The 14,863-nt window shown below is 37.6% G+C and overlaps 4 protein-coding genes across 4 annotated transcripts; 2 read left to right on the forward strand and 2 right to left on the reverse strand.

Annotated features, from left to right (window-relative positions):
- Positions 1-2,092: 2,092 nt before the first annotated feature.
- Positions 2,093-3,273, forward strand: PCOAH_00050280 (Uncharacterized protein; the record flags this gene model as incomplete). The annotated part of the gene is made up of 2 exons (XM_020061810.1): positions 2,093-2,922; positions 3,069-3,273. 2 exons carry the CDS (start codon positions 2,093-2,095, stop codon positions 3,265-3,267), a joined length of 1,029 nt encoding a protein of 342 aa, XP_019917397.1.
- A 1,362-nt stretch (positions 3,274-4,635) lies between these two features.
- On the reverse strand, positions 4,636-6,033 carry PCOAH_00050290 (Eukaryotic translation initiation factor; the record flags this gene model as incomplete). The annotated part of the gene is made up of 1 exon (XM_020061811.1): positions 4,636-6,033. One exon carries the CDS (start codon positions 6,031-6,033, stop codon positions 4,636-4,638), a length of 1,398 nt encoding a protein of 465 aa, XP_019917295.1.
- Positions 6,034-9,287: 3,254 nt separating this feature from the next.
- PCOAH_00050300 (Uncharacterized protein) lies at positions 9,288-9,880 on the forward strand (the record flags this gene model as incomplete). Its single annotated transcript, XM_020061812.1, has 2 exons — positions 9,288-9,608; positions 9,809-9,880. The coding sequence occupies 2 exons, from the start codon at positions 9,288-9,290 to the stop codon at positions 9,878-9,880; spliced, it is 393 nt and encodes a 130-aa protein (XP_019917234.1).
- A 1,460-nt stretch (positions 9,881-11,340) lies between these two features.
- PCOAH_00050310 (protein 1) lies at positions 11,341-13,789 on the reverse strand (the record flags this gene model as incomplete). Its single annotated transcript, XM_020061813.1, has 2 exons — positions 11,341-13,256; positions 13,513-13,789. 2 exons carry the CDS (start codon positions 13,787-13,789, stop codon positions 11,341-11,343), a joined length of 2,193 nt encoding a protein of 730 aa, XP_019917339.1.
- Between the last annotated feature and the right edge of the window lie 1,074 nt (positions 13,790-14,863).

Genomic DNA, 14,863 nt, shown 5'->3' on the forward strand with positions numbered 1-14,863 from the left:
AACATCTACTTTAACATACAATATTGCCGTTTTACAATTTTGTGCTTTTTTCTTCACTACGACAGTATTATGCATTTTTTTTTTTTTTTTTTTTTTTTACCTTTATAAGACTTTTCAAGTTGTAATTTAACATATGATACTACTGGACATGTAAGTTGTGTTCCCTGGTGAACGAATTATCATACGAGTTACACGTTGCGTCGTAACGTATACCTCGCAGCGTTTCAAATTATATGTTCGTTTTGGTGAAGGAGATTGTACAAGGGGGGGGGGGGATTTTCGCACACATTTAACACTTTGGGAAATTTTCATTGCGTAAAGAAAGGGGATGTTATATCATTCCACGTGTTGATATTTATTTCCTTTTTTCACATTTTTTGCAAAACAAAAAAAAAGAAACACTTTGCTGAGTTCGTTGTATATATGTGTGCCTTTCTTCATTTGCTCCCCCCTTTTTTGGTAATCTCCTCTCCGTGAAGAAAACGCATATAACATAGGAATGTTCATTTCTTTACACATAAATGAGCACACGTGTATAGGGACACGCCCCACTGACATAGACCAACTGTTAGCAACCAGCGGTTTAAAAATATATTCAGCCACGTCCGGCCATTAAACCTCTGTATGTACATGTCTTCACATCCATACATTAATCACTTCACCGAACGGCTTGCCATTTTATCATCAATTTTACGTTCACCATTAAATAGGGCGGCGGAAAGCATCATAATTTTTGGTTGGGAAAAGGAATAAATGCACCACCTTAAATTATTTTTGAAACATTTCAGCTTTTTACATGCTCGATATAGACACCCTCATCCATTTGCGGGATGTATGTACTTATGACAATACCCCCGAGGAATAAACGTCTTTCCCTATTTAGCGCCACTGTTCCGTCTACACGGGGTGTCATCACTATGAACCATTTTACGCACGGGCATGTGTGTATAAGCCAATATCAGCATATTTGCAGGAATGCATACCTTGCCACCTTAACTGTTGGTTTCCGCGCAAAGGTAAACATTTCACACATTTTGTAAAAATGAAGAATTTAAGGGGAAAAAAAAAAAAAAAATTAGTAAATTACTCCCCAGCTGTTGTCACTTAACTGTTTCGTTATGTTTGCGCATGACATATGTGCAAGGGACGTAAGAGCAAACGGAATGATACGCAATGAAGCGAAGTGAAACGAAATGGAGGAAACAAACGTCGTGCTCATGCCATGCGCACATAAAAACGCAGATATGCATGGGGATCTTGCCATACCATTAATGGTGACACCCTTGAACATGTAATATATTTGTCAGTTCTGTTCATATTGCTTCTTCAGCACTTCGTTTCTGGAAGGATAAGAAAAAATTCCCAAGTAAAAAAGGTATAAGCTAATTAAAAAAAAAGGCTGACAATGCTGACCTGCTTGAGATGTGCAGATTTTTGCAGTCGACCGATGGAAACTCTGGCAGGCACAAAACAGGCACAAAAAAGCACAAAAAAGGCACGAAAAAGGCACGAAAAAGGCACGAAAAAAGCACAATACATGAGAGCATATACATGCCCGCGTGCATATCTCACACGGCACATATACACAGAATGAGGGAAACACATTTCTCATCGCAGTTCCTTGCTTTCACGCGTACAAAATGTATGAACGAGAACGTACACTTTTAACCTTTTTGCAATGTTTTAGATTTTTATTTTGTTAGTCGATTATGGAAGCAATATTTCCTTTTTCTCTTACAAGAACAAGTTCATGCATACAATTTTATTTTTTAATTTCTCCCTAGTACAATTTTTTTTTTTTCCTGCCTCATTCTTCCCCTTTTTTTCACACAATGTGATAAAGAAGCACTATGTATGACGATACAAAGGGAAACAAAAAAAACGTACACAAAAGAACTCTTCTGTTTGTTCTAGATGAGTATTTATGAAGTGTATTTCGAAAAGAGGAAGAACGTAAATCGTGTGTTATGAAACAAGCGAAAGTGGAAAATAAAGGCGAAGAAGCGGAAAAAAAAAGAAAAAAAAAAAATATTGTAAGAATTTTTTCCTTTGCAAACCTGTACAATCCTTGATGTCACACACAATAGCAAATATGTCCATAGCATATTTCTTTTTTGTCGTTTTTTTTCTGTTGAATAATGTATCATGTATAAATTTACAAATAGGAAGCCAAAAATATACGTTGAGTTCAAATAAAATAAAAAAAGATATATTAGACTTTTACAACACCTTGAGTCTTTTGAAGTCGGATAAGTACTTAAAAGACAATATCAGAAAAATAAATTTATACACCAAATTAAGGAAGAGATTGTACAAAGATAGGTTAAGCGTTTACGCAAATATCAGCATTAAGGAGAAAAGCGAAGATGTACCTGTTAAAGTTGTAGTTAGTGAAAAGGAAAGTAAAGAGGGGGAGCAGGACAAAAGTGGAAAGAGCGCTGGCGCCAGCCTAGCAGATCACCAAGAAATTTTCACCAATTTTTTAAATTTCAATAAAAATAACTTTTTTTGTGTGGACGAATTAGGACTTGACGTGAACATTCCTCTGTTAAAAAATAGCAACGTGGGTGCAAACATTGTGTACCAACTACCAAAGGTGGTGTACATAAATGCATACGCAAATGCATACAACACGATCATCAAGGGGGAATTCAACACGATTGATATTTTAAAAAGGGTGAGTTTTTTCCAGTTTTTTGACAATTTTTATGTAAATGCAAATTACGACTTCAAAAATGAGAAGGCACTTGTAAATTTGGAGAGCAAACTGTACGAATACTACAATAAATACGGTGACAACATAAGCTTCAACAACAAAATAATAATCGAGCGCAACAACAAGAATGACTATGACGGCTCGGTGTGCCTTTCCCTAAAATACAACAACAACGTTTTTACGCCCATTTTTAATTTCAAGGACAAGTAATGCTGCGTGCGGGGTTTGGGCCCACGCGTGATATTGTTTGCGCGTTCGTGTGTATACGCCTGTGCATTGTGCATGTACAATGTTCTTGTGCGTATTTTTACATAGCCGCAAATGTAAACTTTCTCCTGTGCCCCCCTTTCAGATCGTACGAGTATATATACGACAACCTCAGCCCCAACAGGAAGTTCAGCGTAAAGATCGACAAAGACAGAAACGTCCACGTCAACTTTTTATCCTTTGACAAAGTGAATGACTCGAATAAATACTTTTTATTTTTTAACTTTGTATTTTCAAATCCTATGCAGTCAATAATAACGTTAAAGCGAGAATTTATTTTTTAAAATGTTTGCCAAGCGGGCATGTATTACGCGGCCGTATGCAAAAACCGTTCATTTGAATTTGCAAACATGTAACGGAGGAAGATTTATGAGGCTCCCCAATAGGGAGCAAGACGATTTATGCAGGTATGCAACGTGGTAACAGATGTGCACACACAGGTCTGTGTACTCTCCCAGGCCCATAGTTGGAGGAATCCTACGTTAGCTCAAAGGAATGAGAAAAAAAAGAAGGCACTACAAACTGTTATTTTATTTTTTTTTGACCCACTGCTACGCACACAGATATGGAAATAAGCATATAACTGTGCGTGCGTTTGTGCCTACCCCCCTGCCCCCTTTTAAACAAACAAGTGTGCACGCGGTATATATGTAAACACATGCATAGATCAGCTTAGTGAATTAAAAAGCCCTCCACCTTTACAACTTATGGACCTTCCTTTCCTCCATCTATGCTTGTGTTAAATGTGTTAATTTTTGAAGGAATGCAATTGTGATTTTACTTATACTTTTAGGCTAATCCTTTTTCGTTATATATATATGTATGTACACAGTTGTTGTGTCGCTTGCCCACCTTATGAGTAACGTTTTATTCCAAGTTGTGCCAAAAAAATGACAATTTTTATGAATCCCTTTCGTTCTTTTTTTTTAATTTTTTTTATATTTCGTTTTTTAGTTCACATTTTCAACAGCGCTTTAGCGCATGTCTTGTGGTACATTGCATTGGGGGGTTGGCACGCATACATATATACTTGCACACGTACATGCAAAATATGCCCATGTGCACTCGCATTTTATATAACCCTTTGCGAACGTGTCACCTTTCACTAACACATTATACACCATCAACACTCTTTTGTTACACGTGTGTACTATCACACCCATGTGCCTTTTATTTTTTTTTTTGCAAAAGTGTACTTCCACTGACATGTACAACTGGGGAGGAGCGCCCATTTGTGGCATTTTTTCCCACATTTAATTATTTCACAAAAAAGAGAAAAAATATATAATCTTTCTTTAATTTTAAAATTAAAATCAGTGCACAATAAACTATGCAGCTGTGTTATGTGTTTAACAAATTTTTGGAGTATCTCACATGAATACATATACATACGCACGCACATGTGCATACACAAGTCATTCCTTTCGAGTTGATATATACATATATATTAAGAAGCTTTGGAATTTTTCATAAAAATCATTTGGCATGGTATGGAGTATTAAAAATTAAAAAGAAAAGTTTAAACAAAAATAGGGGTCACCCTGGGGAAAAAGGGGGTGTGCAGCACACAGGGGTAAGACGCATATATTATATTATGCATGTCTATGCACAAATGCCCTTCCGCGTTAATAGGTGGTTGACCTTCGGTTCGCTTAAATTGGCTCCTGCAGCTCGAGGGGCTTGCCCTTGTTGATCTGTCCCCATCCAATCAAACGCCAGTGCTTGTCGACTCTCCTACTTAGGGCTATTTTGTCCCCAATTTTTGTGCACACCGGGCCGGTTAATTCTAACTTGGCTAGCTCAGATTTAATACCTGTAACTCTGCACCCGATGGAAGTGGACCCAATATTAATCATTAAGAATTCTCCATTTTTTAATTTTGCCACTTTTGTATTTTTTTCTCCATCTTGGGATTTCACCCCTAATAATCTTCTCAGCAAATAGTAAGAAATTTCAATTTCTGCAAAACAGTCTGGTAATTTATTTAAATGGCCAATAACCTGACCGACCAATCGATCAGCTCTTGTTAAAATGGGATCAATTCGTGTACCCACTCCAATTAGTCCACCCGGGACAGCATATTTTAAATTATTATTTTCAGCAAACATGGACAATATTTGTGATATGATAGGTCTGCAGGTAATTTCTCCCTTTTCGTCTTTCGAAATAATACCAGGTCGAATTTCGATTTTATCCCCTACTTTTAACACCCCATGTAGAATACTTCCTCCTGCAACTCCGCCTTGTAATGTTTCAATATCTTCCCCAGGTTTGTTAACATCGAATGATCGAATAACAATCATATGCGGGGAGGATATGAAATCCCTCTTTGGTATACTTATCTGTGTAACTATGTATTCGCATACTACATCTATGTTGTACTTTAAAACAGCACTGATAGGGATGATTGGTGCACTATCAGCAGCCGTACCAGAAACGAAGTTTCTAATTTCTTCCTGTTGCTTTAAGGCTTGTTCTTCCTTAATTAATTCTACCTTATTTTGTAAAATTAAAATATGTTTTAATCTCATAATTTCGACGGCAGCTAAATGTTCTGATGTTTGGGGCTGTGGACAGGACTCATTCCCTGCAACCAGTAACAGAGCTGCATCCATAACTGCTGCACCGTTTAACATGGTTGCCATTAAAATATCATGTCCTGGACAATCAACAAAGGAGACGTGCCTTAGTAATTTCATTTTATGGTTACAATTTTCACGAGGACATATTGGATCATCTTCTTTGCTACTTTCGTATGATTTGTAACATTCTGGGGGTAAACAATCCGGGTTGGTACATTTATATATTTTTGCATTTGCATACCCCAATTTTATGGTAATATTTCTTTCCTTCTCGTGCTTGAACCTGACTGTGTGCACCCCCGATATAGCATGAACAAGTGTTGACTTTCCATGGGCCACATGCCCTATCGTACCAAGGTTGATTGTGGCTTGCCTGCTTATGACATCTTCACTCAGGGGGGTTAACTTGGTTACATCTAGCGTTTCTAGGTTCTGCTCAGCCAATTTATCCTTCTCATTAATATTCATTTTAGGTTTTCAAAGGGGGGAAATGTGATAAAAATGAGAAAAGCAGGCCAACTTGGAAAAAGGGGAAAACGTGGAAAAGGACGACACCTTGGCCGAGCGGCAGTACGCTGGTACACGTTGCAATTGGGTGGATTATCCAAAATCGGTCAACAGGTGCACAAAAATAGAAACAGGTAGCTGCGCGCAGTGTGAAGGGGGCTGGTGGACGAAGCAAATATATATGGTTAGTAAAATCAGGTCGATGTTAAACAAATCTGCACAAATGGTAAGAAGCTATAGCTCATAGTTTTAAATGCTGAACAGATAATCTTCCGTATTCATATATATATGCCCGCATATACGACATAATAACAGAGCTTCGGCTGCGCCCCCGGGGAGTTAACTTAATTCTGGCCTGCGTGCCTCGCGCGGATTTTCTTCACTTTCGAATAGGCGTGGAAATAAAACGAGAGTTCCTTCCTCTTGAATATATATATCTACGTACGTGGGTACCTTTCGCGTGCGATAATTTCGACGCGTTTTCTTGTAATATTGAGCTGGCGCAACAAAGGGGGTATATAAAAATACGCATGAACGCATGTAAGCCTGAGGGAACATACACCAATGCATGCGCCCACAAACGTGTATATGAGAGCAATGTTCTTCCTCCTATATATGTAATTATGACGCGCGTCAGATGAGTGATAATTCTTGGTACAAAGGACGTTTTTGCATACATGTATGCATAGAGGTATATACGCACGTGTAGGTAGGTATTTAAAACATTCGTGCGGTTAACAAAAATATATATATGTAGTTCTTGGTAGTCATATAACAATACAGTTATTATATAACTTAGCATTGGTAAGAATATGAATTTTTTTTTTTCCTTTAATGGAGAAAATTCATGAATTATTAATTTACACTCATCTACTTTTTTCCCCTTAAAAAAAAAAAAAAAAAAAAAAAGAATTGTTGCTCTATTCCTTGGATGTTTTTTTAAAAAAAAATAAATTACCTTATTATATTCTCGTTCGAGTGGGTGTACTAGTGAGGCCCTGCGCTCCCAGGCGCATATGCGGGTGGTATTATATTGATATAAGTGACACGTTACATACGTGCATACCATATAATACGTAATAATTCGAGGCACGTGCGATAACAAACCTTCGTGCGTAGTTACCATTGCCGGGCGTAAGCCCGCCCCCTTGATATATGACGAGCCTTCCCCCCTTCTCCGGCTTTTTTTTTTCGCGCATAATATCCTTCCTTCCACTATGGTATAATTACCCCTATAGCGCCTGTACCATGCGCAAGTTAAGGTCCTGTACAATTACGTCGTTTTTCCGTAGCCCTTTAAAGTTTATGAAAGTAAAATTTATTTTATTCTTTATTCTTTATTTTCTTTATTTTCTTTATTTTTTTTTTTTTTCGTTTATGCTAGTGTGACAATTTGCTTTAACATACGAATTGCCAATTTGCCAATTTTCCAAATAGTGGATTTCCCCTATTTTTAATGGCGCAGGGGATCCACCAATTTTTTTTTTTGCATTGCTCGCCAGGCAGCATTGCGCATAAGGAGCATATAGAGGCAACCGCAGAAAGGACATACAGGCATGTATAGTATACGCATAAATCTGTTCATATAGCGATGCATATGTATGCATGTATATACTCTTCGACAGCGATGGGGACAAAAGCTTAAGTCATTTTATTTTACACCATCTGTGCGCCTATTTTGTGTTCCCATTTGTTCTACATTTCTGGTAGTTATTATTTATTTGTTCATTCGTTGGTTTATTCCGGTTATATTATTTTTCTTTTTTCCCCTTCATTTTTAAACACATAGGTGGTTTACGTATGCGTGCTCCACACACAGTAACGTTGCCGTTGCGTTTTTTATCCCAACAATTGATAGCGGAAAATTTAGTTTCATAGGAAACTTAGATCGAAAGAGGTTAATGAATTTTTTTTTTTCCGAAAATTTGATATAACGACATTTACCTTACCGTTCTACATTAATGGGAATACAATTTCCACATTGTTCGTTTGTTTGTTTGTTTGTTTGTTTGTTTGTTTGTTTGTTTGTTTGTTTGTTTGTTTGTTTGTTTGTTTGTTTGTTTGTTTGTTTGTTTGTTTGTTTGTTTGTTTGTTTGTTTCCCCCTTTTTAAAGATGCCTATTCTGCCATAAAACCAAATTGATATCTGATCTGTAAAAAAATATTCCCCATTAAGTTGGCCCATTATACATTACATAATGTACACACGGAAGTGCCCACTTAGTACATGCAAAAATTCAGTTGTTACATCCTTTTGCACGTCCAAAGGTATATCCAGCCAAGGGGAAAAACCTGAAGGGCACACAAGGAGGCATGCACATGCTTGGCAACATTGCAGCAAAAAGATAAAATAAAAATAAAAACAAAAGCAAAAGCGTGGTAACATCTTTGTTTAATTTTTTTTACAATTTCTACATATGGCAAAGTGCTATCAGAGGGGGAATGCATATAATAGTTTTACCCTGTCCATACGTAACAGCTGGAAAAAATGAACAAAACTGTTCTGATGGATACGGATGTATCTTAAAAAAGGAAAAAAGGTCCCCAAAGATAACTCCCCCCGGGTGCGCAAACAGGCACATATGATGTGTGTGTATACACGCTATTCTGCCTGTCCCTGAGAACACATTACCGTTGCTGCAAATTTGCAATAAATATAGAAATAATTTTACAATACCTTTTTCGCAACTGCAAAAAAAGGCGACTCATATTTGCAAATTTTATATTTCGCGAAAGTGTGTCATCACGTTGAAATACCTTGACAAAGCTACAACATAATGCGTTTTTTTTTTTTTTTTTTTTTTTCCTTTTTCCTTCCACAATCCCGATTTTACAATAAAATCTTTTCGCACCTCCACCGAAAAGGAGAAAGCATCTCTATAACGTGGAACGACCTCCTGCTTAACTCTGAAATGATGAGTTCCTCGAATAAAAGTAAAAAACGCCTTCCCATTTTTCGATTCTTATAATTCTTTTCAAACGTACTTACGTGCGAAAGGCACCCCACTGCGTAACGGTGAACGCAGGAAATAGATCAAAGCGAAGGGCCACAAAATAGGGGAGGAAAAAAGTCGGTTTTATTTCCACATGTGAAGAATGGCAAGGCGCATTTGTTTCGATCCTAACGATTAAGAAATAAGTAACAAGGGGACGATACTTTGCTTTTCCTGTTGCTTCTGCATTTAATTCTCCTTTTTTTTCCCACGTTCTTACAAAATGAATAAAATTGCAAAAGTAAACAATTACATTTGCAACAGAGTTCCTTTTCGAGATATGATTCTCTCAGGTATGAAGGTGAGGAGAAAGGCGCCTTTCCTAGACGAAAAATGGAGTCAAAACAGAATTCTTCCTTTATCTAACTTAAATTGTGCAAATAAGAAGCATACGGCGGAAAATTACACCTTTTCAATATTTCTAAATGACAACATTTTAATTGGTAATAAGGCAGTGGTGAGTGAAGACGCCTTACCTGAAAACACCTCCAAACAAACGCTTCTTTTTTGGAATAGAAGCCCAGGCGCTAGATACCCCAAAAAGGTATGCATCCTTTTTGCCCCATTAGACTCTCCTCAATTTTTCTTATTCTAAAGTTGAACATCTTTTGTACGGTTTTTCACGCCCCCATGTTTTTATAAAATTTTTTCTCTTTCTTTATTGTACATACCGGCTTCTTCCCATTGCGCGTCCTTTTAAATGTTTCCGATGGCAACTTCCCCCCCCCCTTTGACTTCTCCTAGGCGAACAACGGAGCCCGTCCAGACTGCCGTTCGGTCAGAAAAATTAGGAAGAGATTAAAAACGGGCAAGTAGACATTTCTATAGAAGGAAGTCAGCCGTTATGAGTTACGTAGCTACGTGAAATAGTTAGCTAGTGAGGCATCCCCCCATTCGCAGCACCGAATCGGTTTGTTATCTGGAGAAGTCATCCCAATTGTGATATGAATTCCCACCGTTTTTAATGTTACTTGGGGAGGGGGTGCACGAACGGACGCATTATTTACTTACGCTTACACACATGTACTAGCAGGAAATTGAGAAGCAAGTCTAATGGTGAATTCATCCCAGTTGCAAAAAAAAAGGGGGAAATCAAAATTATAATGTAATTTTTTTTGCATATACATCCATTTGTTCTGCTTCACTAGCACCGATTAGTTTTTCATCGAACTTCAGTTTGTCACATGGCAATGGCGCCAATCGTATTTTGTTGAAATCCCCACAACGCATTTTGCGCCCCAAAAAAGAAATAATTATTTCCAAATTGTTGGAATAGCCTCTTCCAAATTTGCACAAAAGAGGTAGCAAACAAACTAATTGGTGATGCAAACTTTTTTTCGCAACTTTGCAGTAGACGCCAAATTGTTAACACAACTTTGGGTGCGCGTAAACAGTGTTTTCCTATTTTCTCCCTCTTTTTTTTTTTGGAGCTTTCCCCAACGGGCTAACAAAAAAGGCGTACATACGGAAATGCATGAGTCACGTCCGCACAAGGGACGCGAATTCAGTGCTGAGCTGTTTTGCCATTAAAGTAGATATGAAGCTATTTCTGAAAGAAGCACTATATTCTTCGTTAAAAAAGAGAGCATTTTTATGGAAAAGCGAAAGTGGGTATAAGGAGTATATGTACTTGTGTGGGGCAAGCCTAACCGTCACATAGACACCCCTGGGAAGGACATTAAAATTTAAAAAAATTCATAGACAGAGTTCTTTAAAGAAAGGATATTCACACAAACACAGAGGAGTGTCCTATTCAATTTTTTTCGTGCTTATTTGTTGTTCCATGAACGGTACAAACTGTTCCATGTGTAGCATTCTGCGGCAGATCCGCGCATCAACTGGAGAGCACTGTAAGAAGACAAACAAACGGCCAAATTGCGGTGAAAAAATAAAAATTTCAAAACTCAAAATTCAAAAAATAAAATATAAAGCATACACAGGAAGGGAAAAAATTAAAGCGTAAAAGGTGAAGTACAAAAAGGATAAATTCACTTGTGGAATGGGAAAAAAAAAATATTTTTTTTTTTATGGGTACACAAAAGGGGCATTTCGCCTGAGGGGTAGTAAACTTCCTAAGGAGGATGAACGAATAGTTAAAAAGAGCAAACATACCATGCCGCATGGCAGCGCTCCTCTCCAGGGTGGAAGTACACATACCCTAATGTCCCAGTCGAATTGCTTGAAAAGTGCAACATGTTAGGAAGCGCTTAGCAGGGAGGGGGGACTACCCATACGTATACCCATACGTATACCCATACTTATACCTATACCTGTACCTACTCCAATCTCTTGTAGAGCAAGTAGTTCCTCTTGTAGTGACCCTTGTAGCGTGTCTTTATGAGGTAAACATAATCATCACGCATTTCCTTGAAGTACTTTTTAATTTCCTCTTTGTATAGACTGATAAGTTTGGCAGTCAATTTGGAAGTGGGCCCCTTGTCGTTTGGAATTTTAAGGTCTTCATTTGCAAGTGAAAATAAATCTAGCTTCATCTGAGCAATCATTCTTGATAGTTTTTTTTTCTTTGCCTCGAAGAAACTGTTAATGACGCTAACCATAGGTAGTCTTTCCAACTGGGTAAGGGCATAAGCTTTGATAGTAGGATCGTACTCATTGAGGACATAATCCGTTCGTGTAATTTTTTTATTCTCATTTTGTAGTAACGCATCGAAGTGAATATCAACCAGTAACCCAGTTCTTGGCATTAATTTAAATAAATTTTTCATCTGTTCGTGTATTCCCGATATGACTGCATTGTAAACGATGAGGTTTTTAAAGCATGCCCCGTAAAGTCGAGCATGCTCCATAATATAGGAAGTCATTTTTTGGATGGAGTTGTAGATATTATGATGAGTAACAAATCTGTCACAAACCGTTTTGAAGGCAAAAAAGGTGTAGTTTCTTTTTAAGTGGTACATATTTTCAAAAATCCATGTAAGTTTTTCGAAAACGGCTTCTGGTTCTTTCTGGATATCGTTAAAGAGTTTGTTAACTAATTTTTTGCTTTTGGAAGTTAACCCATTTTGAAGCAAGTATAACTTCGACTTGACATTTTTCAGCACAATTTTAATATCCTGTGATGAATCCAGATCGTCATAAATTAAAGATTCCAAATGACATTTTATCGACTCTTCCATATATTTTGTGAATTTCTCTTCATAGGCAACAGGATCTTCTCCCATAAGTTTCACGATTTCATTTTTTTTGAGAAAATCTTCCAAGGTTTTAGGATTTAATAGACAAAAATTGATATTTTCTAAAGTGCTTATATCGTTGTGTACCAACTTGTAATCATCTGCAAGGGAGAGGTAGTCTAAACCCGATTGATATTTTAGCAAATCATTCTCAATTTCGTACAGCCTGATATGGTACTCACCAAGGGAACCAATCACATTTCCAAATTTTGTTTTATTGTCTGGTAATTCGAAATCGAATAATCCGAAATTTTTCATGCATTCATTATTATGGTCTATGATTTTGTTTGTAACGAGTTCCTTTTCATTACCTCTCTCTAATTCACGTCGTAAGCCTTCAATGCCGTCAAAGAAGAACATACTGTTTGGGCAAGTGTGAAGAATGGTCGGTGGGTAGGGTTGATATTTATGATATATGTCTAATTCCTTCATGATCATTTCCTTGTTTACAATTTGCTCGGGAGTATAGATAACCATGGATATTTCCTTTTTCATTGGCTTGATTTCTTTTTTAAATGGGTTTAAATTGCTCAAAAATTCTGTGAATCCACCCCTAATTTTGGTATCTGTATAATCTTTTTTTACAAAATTCTCTTCTTCATTAGACTGGCTTTCTACCCCGTCACTCTCTGCCAGCATTTTTAATCGCTCTTCTTTTCTCTTTCCTTCAATCTCTTTATGTTCATCATTCAAAACTTTTTGCTCTTCATCCTTCACTTTTATGTATTCATTTTTCAAAATATCCATTTCTTTACCCAACCTTTCCATGGGGTGTGAAAGTGCAAATTCATACATTTCCTTTTCAAACGCTCTGCTGCCCACACTGGAGGTCATGCCACTGTCATAGGCCGTATAGTCTGAATGTATGCTGGCTGGAGATTTGTGTCCCGATTTTCCCCCGGAAGAGCTGGAGTCCGATTCTCCCGAGTTCGACTTGGTCTTAGTCGATTTTGCCTTTTCGCTCTGTTGGGACATGAAGTTCCAATCTGCGTTGGACCCTGTGGGTGGGGAAAGCGACGAAATGTAAAAACGGGGCATTGACGCATTGTAAAAATGGAATTGCAACGAATTGGAAAAACGGGGAAACGTTTGCGAAGACGGGGAGTCCCCCACGAAGCTGAGCTTAGGGAGAAAAACCCGAACCCGTCCACGACACAACTCACGGCCAACAGAACAAGTCGAACTTGACGCACACGAACGGTTTGCTCATTCATTCATTCGCTCATTTGTTCATTCATTCATTCTTTCAATTACCTTTTCCTGATCCAGTAGAGGCCCTATCTCCGTCCTCACTACCCCCACTTTTGACAGATTTAGTTTCCATGAAGGATATATCTGACACATTTTTCGTCCATGTTTTTAAAAAGTTTTCATCGTCTAACTTCATCCACGCATTGATATCATCAACATTAAACTCTTCGGCCTCCTGGTGGTTCTCTATTTTCCTTTCCCCATTTATTTGTATTCCAGAGGAAACATTTTGGTAGAGTGCGTAAAAAAGCACCAACAGGGAACTTGCATACGCTATCATCTTTTTCAACCCGCGGTGTGACTACTTTTTTGGGGGAATTTGTTTATGCGGATGGCATAAGAGGGGTATGCATATAGGTGTATACCTTTTTGCGTGCACGTGGGAGTGCACATGTGGGTGTTTTTATGCCGCACAAAGTCTAAAGAATAAAGATTAGCCCCAATTGACAGTGGCGTGTCGAATATGGTTGTGGGCGGTCGCAGGTGGTCGCAATTCAGCTGCACTTGCCACAACGGGCCATGGCACACGAAAATTGGGTTAAACACAAAATCGTAGAAAAGACAAAGTGGATGAAGGGAAAAATTAAAGCGAAAATTAAAAGAAAAAAAAAAAAATGTTGGGAACGTCTGTAACCAGTCTGTTCTAAAAAATTACACACGTGAATGAATTATTTAGAAGAATAATTCTTTCACAAAAATTGGACAACTTTTTAAGTGTTACAAATGAACAAATTATTATTTATTTATTTTTTTTTTTTCATTTAAATTATTTTGACGAAAAAAGCGCGTGTTAGCAATTTGTGGCAATTTTATTTTATTTATTTTAACTTTTCGAAAAATACACACGCACGTATTTTTACACATGAGTGTTGCATAACGGCACATTTCAGCAGTGCATGTGATTGCTGGTTTGTCATGACATCGCGTTTCTGCTTTTCAGTGCATTTCGCACGTGGCGCAGCGTTCGTTTGGTAATTTGCCATTCTGCGAAGCATTTCTCTTTTTTTTCGTTTTTAAATGTGAAAATTACAATAGCTATATTTTTAAAGCACCGCAGAGAGGAAAGCGCAAACGACTCGGTCTGCTTCGCATAGACAACACTGCTTTGGTCGGCGTTTTTTCTTTTTCCTTTGCAGAGCAAATTGCCATATTGTTGGATCGTTATGGCAACGTGTTCCCTCATGTGCACATTTACGCATTTACTCATTTAAACATTTACACATTTAAGCATTCTATAACAATCTTTTTTTATTTTTTTCTTTTTTGTTCGCGTCTACATTCTGGTGCTGCGCAGTGCATACATCCTTCGCAAAGAGAAAAAAATGTTTCCCCTGTAAATTATAACTTTATCACA

Source organism: Plasmodium coatneyi, chromosome 13 (assembly GCF_001680005.1).
Source record: "Plasmodium coatneyi strain Hackeri chromosome 13, complete sequence".
NCBI classification, from domain to species: domain Eukaryota; phylum Apicomplexa; class Aconoidasida; order Haemosporida; family Plasmodiidae; genus Plasmodium; species Plasmodium coatneyi.